General features: G+C 35.9%; 1 protein-coding gene across 3 annotated transcripts in view; it reads right to left on the bottom strand.

Annotated features, from left to right (window-relative positions):
- RP1 (RP1 axonemal microtubule associated) overlaps nt 1-25009 on the bottom strand; it is a 186342-nt gene that overhangs the window by 96272 nt on the left and 65061 nt on the right. For all 3 annotated transcript variants that reach the window (XR_005557687.1, XM_039351366.1, XM_039351365.1), the window contains exons 19-25: nt 20618-20704; nt 18334-18466; nt 16670-16821; nt 13830-13984; nt 11115-11173; nt 9211-9255; nt 7398-7561 (exon numbers count right to left, since the gene is read on the bottom strand). Coding sequence is in view for 2 of the 3 variants with exons in the window: in XM_039351366.1 (XP_039207300.1) it covers nt 7398-7561; nt 9211-9255; nt 11115-11173; nt 13830-13984; nt 16670-16821; nt 18334-18466; nt 20618-20704 (795 nt within the window). In the remaining variant the exon portion in view is untranslated. The remainder of the gene's footprint in view (nt 1-7397; nt 7562-9210; nt 9256-11114; nt 11174-13829; nt 13985-16669; nt 16822-18333; nt 18467-20617; nt 20705-25009) is intronic.

The raw sequence follows: 25009 nt of genomic DNA, 5'->3' as shown, positions 1-25009 counted from the left end.
ATGACACTTCACTGATTGGTCCCTCCATATATTATACACCAAGGATATCCAGGACCAGCAAAGGTGACCATAGTGAATGTAAAGCCATATAGTTGCAGCATCACTTTCCTATAACCTTCTTTCTGATTCACTAGCCAAATGGCAACCAAGATCACCCACAGAACATTTGTCTTTGGAGTAGCCTTTCTCATCAAAGAGGGGCTACTACACCTTTGGGAGATGAGAGGCAGAATGAAGTAGGAAAACTTTTTTTAAGCTCACAGTTAGCATTGAATTCTATAGACAGAATTGAAAAATGGGCCTTACTGAAAGTAAGGTCTCAATGAGCAGCTTTTACAGAATAATATTTTAATAGACCACAATCTTGAAACCAAGAAAATAAGCTCAAACATAGCTGCTACAAGAACAACCTTAATATGACTACCTGATAATACATGGCTGACTGAACGCCTTTGATAGATTTGTTTTCCCCTCCTGGGAGATGAATCTGCTCTTTTCCTCTTTTTCCCTTCAATAATTCCTATCAGTCCAATTTCCACCCCAAAATCCTGCCAACTCCCAACTATCAATCTCATAATCCCTTTCTTTCCTTGAAAAGATTGAGCCTTTGAGTGACGCTCTGCAATTTTTCCTTGTTATTGTACGAAATTTCATATCGTATTTGTGAATTCCTGATCTTGCATCATAAAAAACTGGCATCCTTCAGCAGCAATTTCACATTTAAAGATTTGCGTGTAAAGAAGCAGTGTTCTTTACATCAAGGCTGTTCACTCTGTTCCTTCAGAGTACGTAGGAGTGTTTGTATTATATTTTCATCCATTAGTACAGCCTATCTGCCCATATATAAAAAAAACTGACAAAAACCTCAGATTCATCTGTACACACATAAGCATCTATCTGTACTGAACAGTCTGTTCTTTAATTTGTTCAAATTTCCAAATTATTGGAAAACAACCAAAGGATATGGCAGGTGTCATTTGTGTGCAAATTGACAAAGCTTTATCTTCAATTTACCTAGTGTTCCAGTTACCAACTACCTTTAAGCACAGATTGCCAACTGTGCTGAGATGTGCTAACTTATGTAATGTTTTTTGAAGGAGCAAACAGCTGAAAACTACACAACCACTGCTTATTCAAGACATTCTGTTAGTACTTACTAACCTTAAGAATATTACTGCCAGTACAATGCAATAAGAGGTGTCCTTTCTGTCTTCTTCTATTTTATTTCACTATTGCAAGCAATAAGGATGTTTACACATCCATCACTGTCAACATTTGTTGATATTTGTATCTTTGTTGTTGTTAATTGCGAAGTCGTGTCCGACCCATCGCGACCCCATGGACAACGTTCCTCCAGGTCTTCCTGTCCTCTACCATCTTCTGGAGTCCATTTAAGTTCACACCTACTGCTTCAGTGACTCCATCCAGCCATCTCATTCTCTGTCGTCCCCATCTTCTATTGCCCTCCATCTTTCCCAGCATTAGGCCCTTCTCCAGTGAGTCCTTCCTTCTCATTAGTGGCCAAAGTATTTGAGTTTCAACTTTAGGATCTGGCCTTCTAAAGAGCAGTCGGGGTTGATCTCTTCTAGGACTGACTGGTTTGAACGCCTTGCAGTCCAAGGGACTCGCAGGAGTCTTCTCCAGCACCATAGTTCAAAGGCCTCAATTCTTTTACGCTCAGCCTTTCTTATGGTCCAACTTTCACAGCCATACATTGCAACTGGGAAAACCATGGCCTATACGCACTTTTGTTGGCAGGGTGATGTCTCTGCTTTTTAGTATGCTGTCTAGATTTGCCATAGCTTTCCTCCCCAGGAGCAAGAGTCTTTTAATTTCTTGGCTGCAGCCCCATCTGAGGTGATCTTTGAGCCCAGAAAAATAAAATCTGTCACTACCTCCATTTCTTCCCCATCTATTTGCCAGGAATTGAGAGGGCCGGATGCCATGATTTTGGTTTTCTTAATGTTGAGTTTCAAGCCTACTTTTGCACTCTCCTCCTTCACCCGCATCAAGAGGCTCTTTAGTTCCTCTTCTCTTTCTGCCATTAGAGTGGTATCATCTGCATATCTTAGGTTGTTGATATTTCTCCCGGCAATCTTAATTCCAACTTTTGTTTCATCTAGCCCTGCCTTTCTCATGATGTGCTCTGCATATATGTTAAATAGGCAGGGCGAGAGTATACAGCCTTGCCGGACTCCTTTTCCAATTTTGAACCACTCAGTGGTTCCGTGTCCAGTTCTCACTGTTGCTTCTTGACCTGCATATAGGTTTCTCAGGAGACAAATGAGATGGTATGGTACTCCCATCTCTTTAAGAACTTGCCACAATTTGTTGTGATCCACACAATCAAAGGCTTTTGCATAGTCAATGAAGCAGAAGTAGATGTTTTTCTGGAACTCCCTAGCTTTCTCCATGATCCAGCGTATGTTGGCAATTTGATCTCTAGTTCCTCGGCCTCTTCGAAATCCTGCCTGTACTTCTGGTAGTTCTCGATCCACATACTGCTGGAGTCTAGCTTATAGGATTTTAAGCATAACTTTACTAGCATGTGAAATGAGTGCAATGGTGCGATAGTTTGAACATTCTTTGGCATTGCCTTTCTTTGGAATTGGAATGTAAACTGACCTTTTCCAATCCCGTGGCCACTGTTGAGTTTTCAAATTTGCTGGCAAATTGAGTGTAGCACTTTTACTGCATCTTCTTTTAAGATTTTGAATAGCTCAGCTGGAATACTGTCACCTCCACTAGCTTTGTTGTTGCTCAGATTTTCTAAGGCCCATTTCACTTCACATTCTAGGATGTCTGGTTCGAGGTCAGTGACCATCTCATTGTGGTTATATGGGATGTTAAGCTCATTCTTGTATAGTTCTTCTGTGTAGTTTTGCCATCTCTTCTTAATCTCTTCTGCCTCTGTTAGGTCTCTGCCATTTTGGTCCTTTATCATGCCCATCTTTGCATGAAACGTTTCCTTCATATCTCCAATTTTCTTGAAGAGATCTCTGGTCCTCCCTATTCTCTTGTTTTCTTCTATTTCTTTGCACTGTTCATTTAAGAAGGCATTCTTATCTCTTCTAGCTACTCTCTGGAATTCTGCATTCAATTGGGTGTATCTTTCTCTTTCTCCCTTGCCTTTCACTTCCCTTTTGTACCTTATATAAATGTATTTCTAACATGTCTGCAACATGCAGGAAGTAGGGTGCAGAATTATCTTTCATTTATAGCCACTTCACATCTTTATCAAGAACATCCAGGTTACATTAGCAAAACAATAACACCTAAAAGCTGTTAATATATTTTGTGCATTTATATTGAAAATAGAAGCAACATATAGGGAGATCTGCGCATAGATCCAAAGAACCAAGGGAATGGCACACAGAGAACCGGTTGTTCACATATTTGAATCCCACCACTGGGGCTAAGGCTTATAGTTCATTGCATGCAAATGGTCTCATGTTCAATATTCAGCATCCAGAAGTATCCCTTTAAGAAGTTTGGACAGCTTCAGACAATTAAGCATCCACCAGATTCTGCTGAAGTTAAGCTTTTAAATTGAAACAGACAATTGGGAATATTATTGTTTTTCTGGAGCTAGGCAGACATGCTACAATATTCTGTTCAAATTCTAGGCCTCCACAAATCTCCATTCCTGACCCAATTTTCCAAACCTCCAAATTTTGAACAGAGAAAGCATGGTAGCAATTAAAAAATATGGAGAGCAGAAGGAAGGGAGAAAATCAGTGAGTGATAGGTCTTCCCTCAAATCAAACTGAGTTTTATGATCACTGCTCTAATAACTGACTCCGGAGAATGGGGAAATCTTGGTGATAACATTTTTTAACATTTATTTCACCTCAGCCACATTTTCTCATCCTGGTAATATGTTTTGGCATAGAATTAACTTGCTAATATGGCCTAGTGCAGGCATGTCAAACTGCCGGCCTGCGGGCTGGATGTGTCAAGTGGAAACCGTGCCCACCCCATTGCCAGCAATGGGGAAAAAGTCACGATACGTCACTTTTATAAAATACTCACTAGGCCAGACATGTCAAACTCGCGACCTCACATGACGTCGCGAGTTTGACATGTCTGGCCTAATGAGTATTTTATAAATTAATATAAAATAGTATTTTCTATTTCCAGCTCAGTTCATGGCAAAGTGTTCCCAAAAAATCCATATAAATTAATTTTGCATATATTCAGCTCAGTTCATGATAATGTATTCCAAGAAATGCATTCAGTTTCTTATTCCTTATGACTCTCCTGTCTTTCCATAAAACAAATCTCAACATATACATGAAATCTGAAAGAAATGTTTACAGAGATTTTCATCATGTTTATTTTTCAAGAAAAGAAAAAAGAGCTTAGATTGAAAATCCTTGCATCATTCTCTATAAAATATGATGCACTTCACTGCAATCTAATAATTTAGTTTGCTTATAAATTTCATATATTCTTTCAAAAGACAAAACCAAAACTGCTTAGGTTTTCTCATGAAAGTCTACTAGAGAGTATTAGACTATGGAAGATATATTAGATGACTTGCAAAAAAGACATAGTCAGGCTATCAAGATTAGACAACCCTGTACAACTGAATAACTAAGCTGTGTAAGATCCCATGATGTAAATGCATTAAGTATAAGGCAGCTTATAGATTTAAGAAAAGATGGCAGAGCTGAATCTGCAATACCAAAATAAAGAATATTTATTTTAACTGAAGGTACATTTCATGTCATATTTTATTTTGGGAGGAACTAAATCTATACAATTAATCAAAACAACAGATAAATACTGAGAATGGGAGGTGTTGTCTCCTGTCTTGAAATAAATCCCATTAATTTGTGCTTGTCTCTTAGTCCCATAGACGTTGATTTCTCAGATATCAATGGAACTCACTTCAAAATTCAAATTCAAGGTCTTCTTCTATCAAGTATCTGCACCTGGATTAGGGGAAGGTGACCGTTTTAATTTTTAAAAGCAAGATATAATCCTTTCTGAAAGGGGAAAAATGTAATGTTGGTAGTTGCAATGGCTATTACAATACATATTTGTTTAATTTTGTTAACTGTCATCATTTTACATGCCTTTTACATTTTACATTCTGTAGGCAACTGTGCATCAGCTCTCCATACTGGTGTCTTTTAGATTTATTGGGTAACAATTCCCATTACCCCATCCCACCATCTTAAGGGCGTGAAGGTGGCTACATACTTTGTTATCTATTAAACTGGTATGTTTTATTAGTCTTTACTGGATTTCCCTGTGGGTATTATCTTATACAATCTTCCATACCTCTCCTTTCAAATGTCTTGAATGTTAATAGGAAGCAAAAGTGTTTTGGTTTATTTTCAGATAAAATGAAAATTCATGCATTTTATAATAACATAAGATTAAAGTCTTCTTTAAGTTGAGCTGAATATCTGATGACTTCCTGGTTACCTAGTCAATCCTGGCTGAAAAACTATACATGAGCTTGGATGGTAGACCACTAAGAAATCATAGGGTTTTATTCTAAAATGGGAAGTTGAGCAAGTATTTCAAAAGAAGGCAAGAGCAAAATATTAATATATTGTTGCCAAGAAAATGAATAGTCAGCTGCAAGATGAAACATGTTGATATGCTTGAAAATTTCTGTGCTCAGCTGGTAATGGAAATGGGCTATATTTTGGACAACTTCTAGTGAATCCAAAAATTGTGACTCAGAAGCTTGCCAGAAATTGGAAAGGCCTGTAGTAGAATTGCAAATCATAGCCACATGATGTTTTATTTAAACAACTGCAGGTGATTTGCTTAATGGCCACAGTGGAAGTGAGGCTGCAAGATTGTTGTGTTCACATGATATCTCACTGAATGACCATATGGCTTAGTTGTCAATCCCACTTGTTGCTATTGAGGACTATGCTCCTGTCCTCTAACTGTTTTTAAAGGACAAATTAGCATCATACTGTCTTTTTCTAAGTAGCAAGGTGGCAGCCTAAATGATTATTTAGCTGTTTTAAAATAACTTCCTCCCTTCTCATAACACCAGTCTTGTTGATCTATGAACCACTCTGGTCAAGTGGTGATGACCTGGCCTAGCTCCTATTTGTCACCTGAAGCTGCTGCCCTCTGGTAGGTAAGTAGCTCCTTAGTGGTGGTTTATGGTGATTTTGGCTTGGATTGCACGAGAGTCTGGACACCTGGTTTCTGAAAAGATATCTGCTATCTAGACATTTGGAAAGCAACATTAAGTCATTAAAACACTATTTGGATAATAGATGAAGAATGGATAGATGGATGGTAGCTCTTTTGGAAGAACACTAGTCGTTTTTAAGTACATGTTTAACAAAGTGTTGAAATAATGCTAGACCACTCAGAAAAGGGGGAGGGGAAAGGACTGGTGCTCTTGCTGATTTAAATTAGCAAGGAGCACCAACTTTATCAACTCTTTTTTGTTCATCCTGTCCAAATCAGTGTGTTCTAAATTTTTGGAAGCTGCTACTAAGAAAAAGATTTACAGGGCTATGCTTTCTTATTGGTTTCATTATTTTGGGAGGAGGAGCAGCATCAATTTTATTTATTTATTTATTTATTTATTTGTTTGTTATTTACATGATAAATAAAGCCCCACCATGGATAAAACTTGTCATCTGAGCTAATTTTTCCAATGAAGTTTAGTGGTGTTTCAGATGCTGTCAAAGCCCTTATTCAGAAAAAGCTCACGTAACAGGCTACTAGCATGGGGAAGTACCATCACGCTCAAGCCTTCCCCATCACATAGCCCTATCACACATTATAATCATTTCCGCAACAGTATGTGACTCTGATAGGAGGGGAAGCAACCTGGATTTCTCTCAATCATTGCCCTTAAATTGTCTTGCATTATTGCACCAATCGCTGATCTCAACACTGAGGCAGAATAAAACTTGGTTATTGGAGTAGTACAATTGATATTAGTATATTTTACTGTCAACTCAAGGACTTTAATGTGGTCATTTTATCATGTATAAAGTCCTTGAGTCCTAAGAATTATCTAGCAGGCTGAAATGTTAGACCCTAAAATCAATGGTTTGTAGCAGGCCAACTTGTGTGCAAGAACTCAATTTCTGTCTTATATAAATAACAGCAGTATATGCATCAGAAAGGAAAAGAAAAGTTGATATATAGTTATAGTTTAGTATCTTCCCAGACTCCTGCTATCTTTTTGTAATTAATCTTAGTATGATTGGTGCCATGAATATGCAATCACTCAGTTCTTCCAGGAATGCTACGTTATTTTGATGAACCACTGAGACAATGAAACATGAACTGAAATCATTACAATAGAAGCATTATAAATGTCTGTCACTTATTCACCTTAGAATAAATCTGTTTTGAATAATTCAGCTACTTTTCATTGTTTATATGAAGTCATATTGTACCTGGAATGTATCTGTACTGTTGGGATTAAACAGCTGGTGTTTTCCAGATCCCAGTATAAGAGGACCCAAAGCCTTGTTATCTCCGTAAACATAAAGGGACACAGTTGCTGTTGTGCCAGCTGTTTCAAAACCTCCAGTGACTATAGTGATTTTCCAATCTTCTCCTGCAGGTAAACAAAATTAAAATGAGTTCCACTGACAGAACAGTTTTATCTCAGTAACTACCTGGTGCCTGGAGAGCTGTGCAGTACCAGCTTTATTGCAAACAATGCATCACTAAGCCTAGGAAACGGGAACAATCAAATGCTTAAAAGAAAAAGCAGGTACTCAGGGATCGGGTGGCTGGATGATAAAATATTTTAAACTAAGGTTATGCTTTGATAATGTTTTAAGAGAAGATAGAATTACATGACACAAAGCTCTTCAATATAACATCAAAATGCTATCTAATGTAGATTTACCTGAATGTAATCTCTACCAAATAGTAGAAAGAGGATTTTATTCTTAGAGAACATGCACAGAATTGTGTGATCAAATTTAGAACTTATTTGAAAAAAAAGGATATCCATTTTAAAATGTCATGTAATTAAAGATTTTAATAGCTTATCTTACATTCTTTCATATTTTCAATATATGAATAAAAATATATTATTTAAGGATTTAACCTGTAAGCCACTTTGAAGACTATTGTAGGATACAAAATGATACCAAATGACTTATTAATAAATATACACATGTATAATAGGATAATATAATATCCTAATCATTTTCTTGTACTGATAGCTTTAATAGGGGTAGAAGAGGTACTTCCCTCTATCATTTAGGAAACTATCACTATAATATTAGACTACTATAATAGGCAAACTAATACTAGAAATTGGAAGTATTTTTTTATATAGCAAAAGGCACATCTTCAGAGGATTCCCCCACTATGTGCTATAGAAGTAGACTCTAACTAGAATCGACTGAGACCAAATTTCTAAGTAACCCTCCATATTCTCAAATATGTTCCTTCGTTTACAATTTGCATTCAAAAAGTAAGAACCATGATTAAAATTGTTTTCAAATGTGTGTTAGTGTTTATATTCTGAATGGCACTGTGAATATATTTTTCTATAATGCTTTAAAAAATCTAAATGTTTCTATACATTTAGAAAATCCTAATCTTCAAGTATGATGTTTAGCAATGTATCAATCAGAATCTACTTGCATCAGATATTTGACTGGAATACATATTTTCAAAATGTTTTTTGATAATTAAACAATAAATATTGTTCTGTTTAGGAACCATGCAGGAATAATATTTTATTGGTCATAGTTAAAGGGTCCAAATTAACTGGATCATAAATTTTCCTCCCTCTTGTATGCAAAATCTTCACACCCTCTGATTCTTTTAAATTATGTTGTTCACCATTTGTGGATGGCTGCATAATTTGCTATAAACCACATTTTCCCTCTTTACACTTAACTAATGATAAGATACCAATCAAAGAGAAATCTCATCAGGAAAGTCACATTGCCAGAATAAAGAAAAAGTAGCTTCAATACAGCTTGCCTTTGTGAATAGTTAACAGGTTTGGATATATAATGATGAAAGAGAAATAATTCAAAATAAAAGCAGGAATTTCTTTCTTAACAAGTATTGTGTAGAAAGAGATATTATATGAGTGCCTTTATTGCTCTCCATAATGTTCCTCCCTCCCAGAAAATGTGTCTGTTAAAAGGAGGCAAAGATGTTCACAGAACCTACACCCCCACATATTTCAGTTCAGCTCTAAACTTGATTAAAAGAAAAAGCAAAGGAACAGTTTACCATTTTCTTCCTCTTGCATTTTTGAATGATGATTTATTTGCATTTCTGCCAAAAATAAAACAGCAGTGCAGTTAATAATAGAGTTGTCAGGTTACAATAAAATGTGAAAGGAGGGAAGAGGTGCTAAGTTAATATTAACTCTTCTGCAGAAGAAGAAAAAAATATCTTACACAAACCAGCTTGCTACACTTGAAAAATCTGAAAGCAACCATCTTTCTATTGTTCTTTGAATAATTTGCAGGACTGCTCCTCCTGTCTGTGTTAATGTTTTTTCCTTCAATCCGTGAGATGGGTGAAAAGAATACCAACATACTTGGAGCTGCTAATTTTAATACTAATACTAATTTTATTTGCATCAGCAAAATAAAAATAATTTTATTCATGGAGTAGGACAACTTAAGGAAAGCGATTAGTGGGTTTCTCTGGCATCATCTGTTGCTTAGAATAATAAATACCAATTGCTCCCTTAAAAGAAGAAACTTGTTTTGACAGATGAGTAGTGTTGTGTCCTGAGTCTGCAAATGCAGGCTCGAGACGTTGCAAGGGTTCCCAGGCTTTGCAGAAGCTGCCCAGGACCAGACTGAGTGGCGCCGGCCTAGCGCGCATGCACAAGGTGCGAAAAGTGCCTAAAGATGTTGCCATTATGTCCGGGGATTTGGGATGTATAAAAGGAGGCCTGCGTGCCTTTGCTCATTGTTGGAGTTTTGACTAATGAACAATAAAGAGCTGTTTCCTAGAAATGTGTCTTCCTCATTCGCCATCGCTTCGAGGACTTAACAAGTAGACTACCTGTCAGAAACTGGTCCTGAGCCAAATGATGCATGGGAGAAGAAGGATGTGCTTAACTGTTTTACTGAGCAGAAATCTCATACCGTTCCATGCAGCTGCTCCTATACCAGACAGATGTCACTCCCGACTGATATCCATGTGGGGATAGGGAGGATTTTTGCCTGCTAAAGCATGACGTGCTATCCTGCTTTACAAGGCAGCACCATCTGTGGATCAAGCACAGGACTGCCTGGGGCTTGGCAGAGTAGCAAGATAAGACATGTGTGTATATGGTTATATAGCTGCCAGCCTCCAATTTCAGAGATCCCTCTGTTAAGAGAAACAAGGGAATCTCCCCTTCCCTTTTGAGTCTTAGCAACCAACTGTCAAGTTTAGCAATGGTGTAAGGAAGAGTTAGGAGAAATAGTTATTCGGTTCAGGAGGAGTTTGAAAGAATTGAACTCTCCTGCTTCCAAAAGCAGAATGACCCTGAAATCAGGAGCCAGAAGTTTGGAAGGTCTACAGCAGCCTCATGAAATCAATGGGAGCTGGGTAGAACCCAGTCCCTGACTGTGGTATCACCATACTTTCTACAAAGGCACTGTAGATCATTTGTATTGCAAGGATTATAGTCTGTTGCAAGAAAAGGAGAAATATAGCTATAAATGTGAGAAGCTTAATTTGAGACTAAATCTGAGGTAAACTGGTGACTAGTTGAAAGAAACCTCATAAGGACAAAAATAATGAAGCATCTTAACATAAAACTGGCAAAATTGTACAAGGATGAGCCTATAATCACTGTACTCTGCCCCAAACTCATTGTAAGATAGGTCTGCTGTACTTGATCAGAGATGCAAATATCCAAATATTATACAGAAAATAAATTCCTTACTGAAGGCCTCTGTCTAACTCCAGATTTGGAAGCCTTATGGTATTATGGAGAATAGGGAGTTACAAGTTCAGCAAATCCTGATCATTACGTCTGTATCTGGTTTTCATGATTGACCAATTTATATGCAACTGATTTACAGGACAGTCCAATATGTTTGCTCAATAGTAATTCAATAGTGCTAGGCCCATAATAAGATTGTGTTTAAAAATTCAATTTCCCTCCAAATTCAGTTTATATAATTTACCCTGGACAAAGAGCTCTACTTCTGAATGGATTATTCCTTGAGACATATATGGCAGCCATCTGAAAAAGAGAAGAAAGAATGAATGGAAGGAAGGAAGGAAAGAAGGAAGGGATAAGAAAATATAATTTGTTTATTATTCCTTTCCATGTCTAACATTAATCCAATTAGGATGACTTTTTCAGTAGGAATATTTACAAAATAATAATTCTTCAATGTTCTGCAAAGCTTTTAACATGTGGTAATAAAATATATCTATACAAAATAGTTGACAGTATCATGCTGTAATCATTCAATTGTACAAAGGTAAGGTATTAATTTCAAGAAAGAAAAATAATGAAAATTATAATTTTTGCAAAAAAAAGGGGGGGGGAATTATATGTTTTAATCACATGAGTTGGCAAGTAGAAATTTAATTTTTTTTCAGAAGATCATGATAATAATAAGAGGTTTAAGGATTTTTTTCCCCTCACCATTGCTAAAGTCTGGTTTAAGGTACATACACCTGGGATTAATACAGGTTCCTATGCAGAGATATTTCATGTGGACTTGCATAGTGTAAAACATATAGGATCATCTTCACAAAAGGAAGAATAGGATAGGGGAAGAAAACAGCACCAGTCAAGACCCATTGCAGAAGAAAGCAGGAAGCACAAAGAATTATGTCTGCTATAGAGATATGGTCATATTATAAGCAGGTGAAATGACCCAAATATCAGAGAAGGAGATGGAAGACAGCAAAGATGTTTATTAAAAAGTTTTATTAGGAGAAACTAAATTAGCAAGCTTTGTTTTTGTACTAACCTTCCTGATAAATAGCATTGGAGAACTGAAAACTCAACACAATGAGTTTGTCAACACATGTTAATTTGATTGATCTTAATAAAGGTATCACTCTACTATCATAATTATTTAGATACTAAATATTGTATTTATTTTTCACAACAGAACTAAAACAAAAATACCCCAGGAATCTAAAAATAAAGCAAAAGAAATAGATGTACCAAATACTAAGCAGTTATATTTAAGTCAGGCTTTTTCAAAGTGAGAAAAAAAATACCTATCTATAGATTGGGAAGTGGAAAACAAGGCTAAGATTTCGCATTCCATTTTAGAAAAAAGACTGGGTCTTCCACTGTATGCAGAAGATGAAAAAAAGGAAATGGGTGATCATTTTACTTGGGGATGGTAAGCTCATGTTGAAAGACTGGCTGCATTTTTGTAATAGAAAACTACCCCTTGGAGGTTTGCCTTAGCAAATTCTAAAATTATATCTTCCTTACTGCTGTCATATGAAAGGCATTGGATTGTGAAATATTTGCCCAAAAAAACCAACAACCCCACCCTCCTTTCTAAGTTGATAAATCCTGATGGACCATTAAGAGTTCTTTAGGTTTGTTCATCCCTGGACTTTAAGTGGAATACTTACTGCTATTAGTATTTTTAAAAACACACATACAAAAGAAGAAGAGATGTATGGTTCAATTCTGGTATTCAAAAATATCTACCCACGTGATTTAAGCCAGGTACATATTTAGAAAATATTGTATGAGTTTTTGAATTTGTTCTGTTTGTTCTGGGTGTGAGAAATTGTGGGCTGGTTATGTCGTTTCTGAAGACTCCGATCAAGCACTTCAATGAGATACCAACTTGTGCCCCACCACCAGGCTCTTATGATATCAAAACTTCAGACCCATCAAAAGGACACATGTCTTTTGAAAAGTTTCATCAATTCAAGATGCAGATGGAAGAAGTAGTAATTCAGCCTAATCCAAGCAACATGGAAACTTTGCTTCTCCCAGCAACTACAAGAAAACTTCCCTCTCTCAGTTCAAGACCAAAAAACATAGGAATAAAGTCTGACAAGAGTCTGATTGCCATTAAAGCTCCCTTAAAAAATCCCTTAAACCATGAACCACCTGGCCTATATTACACAAAGAATCAGGGAACTAACAGGAGATGGAATATTACTTTATATACCATTATAATTCTAAAATAAAGGAGTTATTGCTCATTTAAAGGAGTTATTGCTCATTTAAAACTAAGCTGATATTACAATATCAACACTGGGTGATGTAACAGATGTAGGAATTTGGCTTGGAATATGAAATGGTATCAGGAACCAGAAGAGAGGATTATTTTCTATATTCTATATCTGTTCATATTCCCACTATTAGACAACTGTTAAAGACACAAGAACCCTTTCCTTTTGGGCATTAGATGGTACACTAGTTAATGAAAGCAGGAATGCTAATAGTTAAACCTTCAACCAGATACAGTTACCCCTGTTTTTTAGGTTCTAGAAAGTTTCTAGAAAGTTATGAAATCCTGCAACTAGATATCTCGGGGAGACAAAAAGAGAGAGAGAGAAAATTACAGGGGGAGGCAGTATTAAGGGAGACAGGAAATAAACAGAGTGAGCTTCCTTTGAGTTTTGGAAGTACAGCTTGGGTATTCTCTCTATAAGAGTGATTTGTTATTTGTATGAGTTAAGCCCAACCACAGTATCTAACAGGAAAGCAAAATGTTTCTCATCATCAGTGATTTTGTCATTCCAATGGATGCTTTTTGTTTTTTTGCTGATGCTATTTCTTGTGTCATTACAAGAAATAGAGATTAAAATCAAGGGAATTATATTACTGGCAACATAAAGACATGATATTGCCAGTTTAATAATCAAGAATTGTTTGGCAAGTTTCTTTTAAAATCAAATACAACCTTTCACAGATGAAAATACTTTCTGAGTTTTTCCCAGATTCTCTGATGATTATTTTCTCGCAGTACCAGTCCTGCAACTGGTTATCACTTTTGCAGCACAGCAGCACTTTCTGTAGATTTTCAAGTGACACAGCTTGTATTTCAAACATGTCAATCTAGAAGAGACATTAATTCAGACAATAATAAGCAATGATTTATCATAAGCTCAGTGTTGAATAGTGTTTAGGAAATCCATCTTTCCTACCTCTCCGCCTTCAGATTTATTGGGGTTATGTTTGGAGAATTCCTAGCTAGAGGGGCTCCTTCTAAAGAAACTGAAATGTTTTCATTGGCTTGAAATATCAATTTATTTCCAGCAGTGTTGAGTAACAGTAGAAGTATAAATTAGCTTTTACCAATAGCTTGATAAGTTAGGACTAGAGCAATATTGGTGTGAAAATGGCAATGAATTTAACATGGCCAACTCAACTCTTTGGACACTTAGTTGCATAAGAATATGAAGTGTATATCAAATTGGAGAAAGTAAAGCCAGACATGAAATAGTTTGGGGTAAAACAGGCTTAAATCAAGGATTTAGAGATAAATTAATAATAATAATTAATAATAATAATAATAAAGTTGGAAGGGACCTTGGAGGTCATCAAGCCCAACTCCCTGCTCAGGCAGGAAACCCTACACCATTTCGGACAAATGGCTATCCAATCTCTTCTTAAAAACTTAGGGTGGCTTGGATATTAGATATTGGTGCAATATTCTGGGCTGTCTTTTGACCATCTTATTCATTTTTTTCCTTTTCTTTTGTTTATTACTATACTTTAGAGAGCCAGTTTGGTGCAGTAATTAGGGTGCTAGTATAGGAACCAGGAGACTGTGAGTTCTAGTCCTGCCTTAAACATGAAAGTCAACTGGGTACCTTTGGGCCAGTTACTCTCTCTCAGCTGAACTCACCTCACAGAGTGGAGAAAATTGGAAGAGTATTGGGTATCTTCACCAACTTGAGTTACTTATAAAGTAATAAATGCAGGATTAAAAATCTAATAAATAAGTAAAAAATATACTATGTGGTGAATTGTGAGCCATTTGAAGTGACATGGCACAAAATCAAAATCAAATAACTAATAAAATAAAATGGGATGGCACCAAATAAAATATAATAAAAATAGGAAGTGCAGCCTTTGACTAGTAGACTATGGCTTGTAGATTAGGCTGACAAATCACAATGAAGTATTATTTTATTGGTATTATTGATATTACATTATTAACTAATAATACATTAAGCAGCAATCCATGGTTTAAAAATAACAATGAATAAATTAACACAATATCCCATGGCAGAGACAAAGGAAGTATGGTATAATGCAATAAGAAAACCATCATCTAATTTGGTGCTCAGGGTCTTTATAGATCTCTCCTCAATTAGTTGACTTGTCCTAAACTATTTGTTGTTCCCCAATCATAATCAAACCATCAAAATCTCTGGTAAAGGCAGTTCAAGTTAACTATATTAAAATAACTGAAATTCAAGTACTCTAGCTTCTAGTTAATATGGAAAATATCCTCACAACTGGCTTCTTGAAATGTTACAATTTATATAATGTGATATACATAAGGTAGAACAGTAATGATGATCAATAATGAACAATACAATAGTTACTGCAGGTGGGACAAAACATACTTACTGTCAAGTAGCTATTTAGAACCCTTGCTAAAACCAAAACCATACACTGATAAAAATGTAATGCTTTAGCACAGGGATCCCCAACCTATGGGCCATGGCCCACGACTTGGCTGTGGGCTCTTGGCCTGTGGGTGATGGAAATGGCTGGCCAGTGTACACGTGCATGCACACGCTCTCTCCTCACTTGCGCTAGCACCTGCGATCCCATTTGTGGATGTACGCACATGGGTGCAAACGGGGCCACTAGCCCTGAGTAGTGTGCATGGCCATTTGTGCATGTGTGAATGGGGCTGCTAGTGCCAGGCAGGTGTGCATGTCCATGGCACCAGTGCATGCTGCATGCGTCAACGGGGCAGCTAGTGCAACGCCAGTAAGTGTGGCCTCATTTGCATGCATGCACCAATTTGGAAGCTACTCTCTTTCCCTCCAGGCCGTGAACCTGGAAAGGTTGGAGACCTCAGCTTTAGAATAAGTATTAGGAATGGAAAAAAAGGACCAAGGATTTAATATCAGAAAGGGCATAAAATGGTGCAATTAAAATGATAAATTGTCACTTAGTAGCATTATTCTGCAAATCTTTTGAACTAGAAGTACTTTAGTAATTAAGGTGACAACTATGTAACATTCAGATAAGTCTCTGTACATAATATTTTCCAATAAACTTTAACACCACAAGAAGAATATAGTCAATAATCAAGTAATCAATTTATTTTAATGTCAAAAGTATGGCCATCTGGTATGCAACACATTTCCATAATTCACATGTCTTCATTTAAGCATCTAAAATAAAAAGCCTTGTCAAAGATTTTTGTATGTTTCCTTCCTTTTTTATTGCCGTAACATTTCTTTTTTAAATATATTTTTAGAATCCTGTCTTTTTTATTATTAATAGTGGTAGTTGGGAGGAGGCATAATTTTTCATTATGAAAACAGGATATTTAGACATAAATAGATTTGGATAGGGATATTGTACAGAACAGTATATATTATAAGATGTAACAAGATATAGGTAAATTGAATGGTGACTTAAAGTCTGAAGTTTGATTCCATTTCTTTCAAAATTGATGTAATGTTCTGCATTAAAATCACATTTAGTTTCTCTATAATTAACTTATAGATAAATAGTTTATGTATTATGAATGTATTATTTAAGCATACTTACCATTCCTCTCTGAAATTTTATAGGTTGGTCTGATTTAGCAAGAAGTCTCAAACCAGAATCTCCTCTGTCTCCATATATGCACAGATAAATGGAAGAAGAAGTTTCTGCGTGTTCCAGATGCCCAGTAGATATGTAAACCTGATAATTCACAACTAGGGAAAGAGAATCATAGCCCAAAATACATCAGTGACTTAAATGTATACAATACAAACAATTTTTCATGTTAGATTTAACTATTTTGATTGCTGTTAAACACAGTATTTGTTTAACGTAACGTTTCATGATTGTTATTTTAAATTAGAGGTATATGAACTGCATGGAGTCAAAGGAAGAGAATGATATCACACGTGTCATGGTTTCATCACACAAATGGCACCATTTTTATGACCCAAAGTTTGCATTTTCACCATGTTAAGACGTATAAGACATCACCATAGCTTGTACCAAATCCATGTGTTGAAGTAGCCATAACTGACTTTGATAAGGCAATTGACTTCATACACACTTGATTCACTGTGGAGTGGAGGGGATTCAACTGGGTATTGCATTAACCAGAAGAGATATTGGAGCATGTGCTACACATGTGCAGGCACCTCTCTTGGTGCTATCTCTATCTGACTGAAAGGTTAGAATATGGAAGACATAAATGTGAAGAAGACTTTTCCAACCATAGGAACTACCAGATGAAGTATCAAAAGGAAAACATCAAAATGACTTCGCATTAGAAGTGGAGAAGAACACACTACATGGAGAAGAAGCACTGAAGAAGAAGTGAAGCATATTAGTTCTAAAGAAAAAAAATGTAGCTTTTTTTTCCTTCAAAAAAGCTCATCCCCCTATTTCTTTTCATTTTAAAATAATGCAAAAGTGGCTTACAATGTGATCGAATATGGTATAAAACAAGAGAAAAAAATGGATCTGAAAGCAGAATGTAAACAATCCATTAAAGGCAAGGAACAAATCATGGGAGAAGAAACAGACTTTAACAGCTAGGCAAAGCCAACATAGAAAAGGTGCCTAAAGCACAAATTTGGGGGGGGGAGGTCATAGAGGAAAGAGGGTCCCACCTGATAACCACCATTCTTTCCGCATTCATTTCCACAGAGTGTAAAGAACAGGATCCAGATTATTTCAATCCATTTAATACAGCAGAGAATAACTCTCTATTCAAAACTAATTTCCTCCAAATAAAATGAGCCTTATTCCAGGTAAATGGGTAAAGGACAACCTAATCTCTTCCATGAAAGCAAGATTTTTGCATAAATTATAATCTGGCAGTGATTGTAGAGAATACTGACTGGCAAAAGAAGGTTCAGATTCAATGCCTAATCTGTAGATGTATGCCTGGGAACTCTGGTAGGAACTTTAGTAAGCTTTGGCCAGCAACAGTGGTTTAAAATGATTTTTAGAACAAAAAAAAAAAAGCTAACAATACACTGTGTTCCTTTTTACATATTTACACTTCTTTGTCAAAAGCAGGATTGACCGGGGACGGGAAAGGATATTTAAAAAAATAAAGAGAGCGCTATGATCTCATTATTGAAGACCTGCATCTTTTTTAAATGTGTTGTATATGTGATTAATATATAAAAGAAGCAGGACTTCAATTATGCAGTCACTATCTTGACTTGTTGGACTTCCTAGATAGAAAATAGATTGATTACTTGGATAAAGGCTTCTTCCATTTTCTGCAACAGAAAGTTCACACACAGTATTTCCATTCCCTTCATTCCAGGACAGCCATTTGTTTGCTGGAAATGTCAAAATTCTACCAGTTTTCAGATGTTGTAATGTTACCTATCAAAGAAAGAACAGGAAACATTTACATAAATCTGAGGGGCTGGTTTTTACTCCGAAGCCTTGCCACAATTGCAGCACAATTAGTAAAAGAAAGGAAAATTAAAACTTAGAATAGCCAATAACTTAGTCATACCTCTTTCTTATAGGTAGCTTCAGAAAGCAATACCTGATTTTTCTTTTTTAAACAGAATTTTGAAACTGAACATTTTCAATTTGATGAAAGACTTTTTCAGAAATTTATCTGATCACTTTATGTTCTAATGCTTTGTGCTTATTAGCCCATCTCTCTTTGCTGATATATATAAAATAGCTACATTGCCAGAAAAAAAATCCATGGATTTCCACTAAGTTACTTATTTCATTGAATGAAGGTCATCCTTTCAAATCCAGAAACCATACTTATGAACCTTGGACTCAGACGCTAAAGAAAAATGAATCAACAAAACAGAAAAATAAAAATAAAGGTATCTCTGAAATAAATAACAGTTGGACTGAAAATATTTTCATTTCCATTTTGAGTGTTCTATTTCTAACATTATAAGTCCTTGAGTAGCAACTATTGCTATTGAAGTTCCTCTTATTAAAAGTTTTCCTTGTAAATTAAGCTATCAGAATAAAACAACTCTGCATAGGAATCAAGTAAGACACCAATCTACTTCTACTTCTCCAATAGCTGTATTGCAAAGCAAATGGTATTCTAATGAAATAATCTACTTGTGAGAAAAAGACAATAAAATGGGATCATGATTGCACTGAGGTAAAAGCTCTTTAGAACTAAAGTGGGAAACTTATGGGCCTCCACATACTGTACTATAGCAGAAGCTTCCAACCTATGGGTCACGGCCGTGGCCTCTTGGCCACCAGGCCATGTGAGTGGCTGCCAGTGCATGTGCGCACGCTCACCCCTTGCCCTTGTGCTGGTGCTAGCTAAGCTGCGAATCTCTTACTGGTGCTAGGAGAACCGTGAGCCTCTTGCTGGCGCTAGGAGCCATGCGCTAGTGCGAGCAGCCCCATTTGCAGAGTGTGTATGGTCATGGCCCCACTCGTGCACACACAGACATGGAGCCACATTTATGTGTGTGTGCATGCGTGCCTGTCCCTCCCTTTCCCACTGGGCCGCCAACCCAGAATGGTGACCCCTATACTATAGTATCTGAGAACTCCAGCTAGCATTGCTAGTACTGAAGGGTTCTATGACATGTCCTAACTTTTAGAGAAGATCAAAAACCAGTCATTATCTTAATGCACCCCTTTTTGCCAACCTACATATATTGACAAGAAAAATAATTATTGCCAAGTTAAGAGGTAGAAGATAATCTAGATCAGGGGTGTCAAACTGCCGGATTGCGGGCTGGACACGTCACAATGAAACCACGCCCACCCCGTTGCCAGCAATGGGGAAAAAGCTCTGATACATTGCGTGATGTCACGTGACATTGCGAGTTTGACATGTCTGATCTAGATGAATGTATTATTAAAATGAGATTTCGATCATGAACTTGTTTTAGAAAGTCCCTACTTGTGTGGATATTTACTTATTTATTATTTCTCCATTAGATTTATTTGCCACTCATTTCACCTCAAAGCAACTCATTTGATCCCCCTCCATGATGCCTCTGACTTTTTGTCAGTACCTTTTATGTACAACACTAAAAGCTGTAAACAATAAAATATAAATATTTCTAAAACCAGTAAAATAGAATTACAATCGAAAATAAAATTGCAGTTAAAAGATGAGAAGGTGAGGAGCAGGATGTGCATGTGAGATGTTCTAATCCATCAACCACCTCTAATGTGATATTGCCCCATTGAGCTCCAAGCCAGCTTTGCAGAGCCAGGTCTTTAGCAAATGGCTTACACCTATATGATAATATAATTTGATGAACAGCATTTCATATTGCATCAAGATAATTCTGGGCTATTTTTTAAAAAAAATCTCTTGCTCATTTGTTTAAAAAGAAAATGTATCTATTTATCTGTTTAAATATCTAACCTATTGTCTTCTAGCTGTACTACATCAACTTCCTGAATTCCTAGCACAGGGTGCTCCCAACATATTAGGAGGCCATGAGATGGAGAAACTGGTCTAGCATATAATATTAAGTGACAACGAATAAGAAACATTGCAAAGTATACCAGGAACCTGACCTTTTCCAACATCCAGTCTGCATGTTGACTTGATCCATCGTGGCCTATTCTGATTTTGTAAATGTTACCATTATCTTTCATTTCAACCTGAATAGTCAGAAATAAAAACATATACAACATGTCACAAAGAAATAGTTATGTTATATAAATAGATAAGAGGTATGAACATAGCATGCCACATGTAGGTCCTGCAATTTATATGGAGCCCTGGGTTGATCTTTGAAGAGGTGCTTTCTTTCTGAAAAAAAAAAAAGCAAAATGCCCGTGATGTGTTTTCATGGTCACAACAGTGAGCAAAGCATTGTATCTCTACTAACATCAAAGTAATTGTTATCTTCTCTATGAAGTAAGACCAGCGACCCATGCAACTATATAAAGTACTATCTGATATGGATGTAGATATGCATGTGTATTTATACAAATATGCACATGTATGCATAAATACATAACTGCATATAGACATATATACACCTATATTTATTTATATGATCAGTAACATCACTATTGTTTTTTCATGAAGTCATATATACATCGCTAAGCACACATTTTCTTCACAATGTATAAGTGATTACTTGATCTATTAATGCATTAAACCATAAAGTGTTTATATTTAGTTCAGTCATTGAGATTCAGGGATGTCCCACTACATATGTAACAATGTAATATTAAAAGTGCATAGGATCAGTCAATTTAACATTATGAATACAAAGCTGTAGAATCAGTTAAGAAATTGTTTGATTAGGATATTAACTAATTAAGAAGAAATGTATTAAAATATATTATCTATACAAATTTTGAAATTTAATTTGAGATACAGCCTGTGTTAATATATTTGTAATCTTTAGATTTTATTTTACTGGCATCTAATCCACTTTGAGGGAGGGGAGAAAGTGGGGGAAGTTTATAAAATTTATAAAGACAAGGTGGCAGAATGAGCAAGTAAGGCAACATTTCTTGCCTTACTTGATCTCCCTCCACAATGCCTCTGACTTTTTGTCAGTACCTTTTATGTACTGATTTTAATTAGAATTAAATAGCTTCTAAAGTTTTCAATACTTTTTTTATTTTAAAGCATTCTCTACATCTAAGCTTCTGTTTATAAATAAAATAGTAAGAATACCCATGAAACATTGTGTTCCATCTCTGTCGTTCTATTGGTTCTCTATACAGTGCATTTTATATAACAATATAAATTCAAAAAACCTTTGCAGCTAAATTTCATACCAAATAATCTGAAGGATCTCATGAAAATAATCTCATTTTAATCGCTTGGAAACCAATGAGATCTTATTAGTTTTATACCAACTGTTTTGACAGATCAGAAATTTGTCCTCTTTCAGCCTTTTCCACTTTTAAGATTTTTATGACATCAATTAATGGGAAAGATTACATAACCAACCAGAGCTATTGGTTTATATGTTATATACATGGCTAGATTGCTAGTTCTAAATATATTTCAATCCTTCCATATCACTATTTTGTAATCCAGGGCAATGACAATATCCTTGTAAACCACCCCAATAGTTGTAGCAGTGAAATTAGTACACAGCAGGCAATGAACTCATTAGGAATTCTAAGAACATGTTGTGGGCAAGGGGAAAGTTTACTTTTCTCTCCCAAAATATTGTGATGAACACAAATGGTAACAAAATATACCTTTCCTAGAAGAAACTTACCTGAGGATGCTTGTCAGTACAGATGTTGTCTATTCCCCCAACCTACCCACCCGCTTTCCTTAGTCTTATACTTTCCTTGGAAACTAAGCACACTTCCAAGCATAACGGTCAAATATGAATACTCACCTCTTTCTTAAAAATTCTGCGGCTCCCATGTAGGGTCCAAAAGCATGCTAGAGATGATGCTTTGTTATGCTTCACATATTATTATTTATGCGTTTATTTTGAAAAATATTTTTTTAAAAAAAATGAGATAGAGCAGGGTAATTAGATGGGGTTTTTTTCTATTGGAATCCCAAAGGTGCTGTTCAAAAGGCAAGTGGGCATTCTAAACTGAAGAAGCTTCTTGGATGAGAAGTGAAATGTTTTCAGTGGAAAAAAAACAAGAAAGTCTAGTTGCCTTTTGAACAACATCTTTGGGACAACCATGACCTGGATGACTGAGAATCTCCATAGACATTTTCTATTGAAATCACATATTGCCTTTAAATAAAGAGTTGAATTGAGATGTGTTTGACTATTAGTAGCTCGGGTTGGTAGTTGGGCTGTTGGTTTTGATCTCCGAGCTTGGTGATTTGATTGCAAACATTTCGTCTCCATTCGGGGGGACATCTTCAGTGTGCTTTGAATTGTTTCCTTCAGTACAAAAAGAGGTATGTAGGCCTATACTACAAACCAGCTCAATTATAGACTTTAATGGAAATCAAATTATTTTGATAGTTCATGTCTCACTAGGGATTCCCCCCGCCCAAGAATATGACAGTGATTGAGAAATTGTTTAGTAGATGTTGGACATATCACACGAATGCAAATTAAATATCAAACCACATAATGTAAAATAACAAATATTCTCTCTCTCTCTCTCTCTCTCTCTCTCTCTCTCTCTCTCTCTCTCTCTCTCTCTCTCTATTTGAGGTAATTTTCTATATTTCTCTACTTATTCAAGGTATTCTGATACTTTGAATAAGGATAATCCTTGTCACTATGTTCAGTTTCATTCCTATATGGATATGACAGCCTACAGGGTGGCATAACACTTGGCATACATTGCTGCTCTGAGTATATCAAAGTGGGATGCCACAAAATGCACTTCAGGTGCTACACTTCTGAAGATACAAAGAGTCAGGTAGGATATGTTATCACTCTATCAGTTTGAATATCACTCTTGATATTCAAACCATACAAATCAGTGAGTTCAGAAGGAAGACTGTATGTTCAGAAATTAAAGAACCAGAGTAATTGAAAAGATGTAATAAAATATTGCTGACTAATTGAGCTAAGATAATTGATTATTAATACAGAGACTAGATTCACACATCATACCATATTATGACCTGGTGCTAACTAGGATGTGTAATATAAGCAAAATGATTCAGTTAATACTGTACATGACACTAACCCATTAACCTGATTTGTTTTTAACCAAATTAGAAACCCACCTAGTTCAGTGTGTTATCTGTTATAGGAACTAGCCAGATAGCAAAGATAATCCTCTCAGGCTAATAATTCCAAGGAACATGCCAAGACACCTATTTTGACAATATGATCAGAAAGCATTGAAGCCATTCTTAAAGCTTACATTCTTGATTCAACTCATGTTCAAAAGTTCTTCTCCCAACTTGAACTAGATAATTCAAGCCCCCTTCCTCACATCTTGCAATAAACTAATGCAACTTGAATTCAAGATTCCTGATAACCACAGAGAGTGAAGCAGCAAAATTTTGAAGGAACAATAATATGTAATCTGTTAAAGGCTGTGAAAGCCTTAAATTCTCATATGCTCAGACAAATGAAAATCAGGAAAACAGGATATTAAGTATTCTTCATCAGATGCAGAGAATTGGGATGAAGGACTAATTATTAAAAGGACAATCTGTCAAATGGAGATGATGTTGCACTGTAATAAATATTGAGTTTTAAAACAGAAGATGCTGTGATGAGGAATAAGTTATCTAACCACCCAGGAACCAACTAGCCAACTTGTCATGGTTGATTTGCACTGTTGATTCGCCAAGACCAACTTACCATAGGCAACTCACCACAGGTCAACTCACTAGGACAATTCATCAATTCAATTTAATTATTTAAAATAATTAAAAAATATTTTAACTTTTTGTCATTCACATTTCATTTTGTCCCTTCTTTGACATCCTTTCTTTGATGATTCTATTCCAGTATTTGTTTCAGTATTAGTGTAAATTTTGTCCCATGGTGAGTTGTCCCATGGCGAATCGGCCATGGGGAGTTGTCCCAAGGTGAATTGGCTGTGCTGTGGTGAGTTAGATTCTTACCAATTTTTCCTCTCCACACCCACCTAAGTGTAAGATAAATGTACAAGTCTTCCAAGAAAAATGGAGAGCATTCTGGGTCATTAACATACTTCAGAAAGTAGTTTTACTATTATTATAATTCATGTATCCTAGTTATTTTTGAAATTAAACTATTACATTAAATAACTACATTATTTAACCTGAAAAATAAATCATTTCATGCTTTGTATATCACATGCACTATAAAAGAAACTCTTTAAAAGCATATATTCTGTAGAATTATTTTTAAATTATCGTTTTTCTAAATAAAAACATGGTGGATAGCTCTGCTGCACAAAGTATTGTCCATTCACTCATCTCTTGATGCTCATTTAACTAAGTTTCCTCTTTGCCTTTTCCCTCGGAAGACACTTCTAGCTGCACCATGTTCCTATCCACAATCTTCA

Source organism: Crotalus tigris, unplaced genomic scaffold, assembly GCF_016545835.1.
Source record: "Crotalus tigris isolate CLP2741 ecotype Arizona unplaced genomic scaffold, ASM1654583v1 scf7180000018371.15429387391:27106975, whole genome shotgun sequence".
Lineage (NCBI taxonomy): Eukaryota > Metazoa > Chordata > Lepidosauria > Squamata > Viperidae > Crotalus > Crotalus tigris.
The sequence above is the reverse complement of the archived record's forward strand: the minus strand, read 5'-3'. Positions and strand labels throughout refer to the sequence as shown.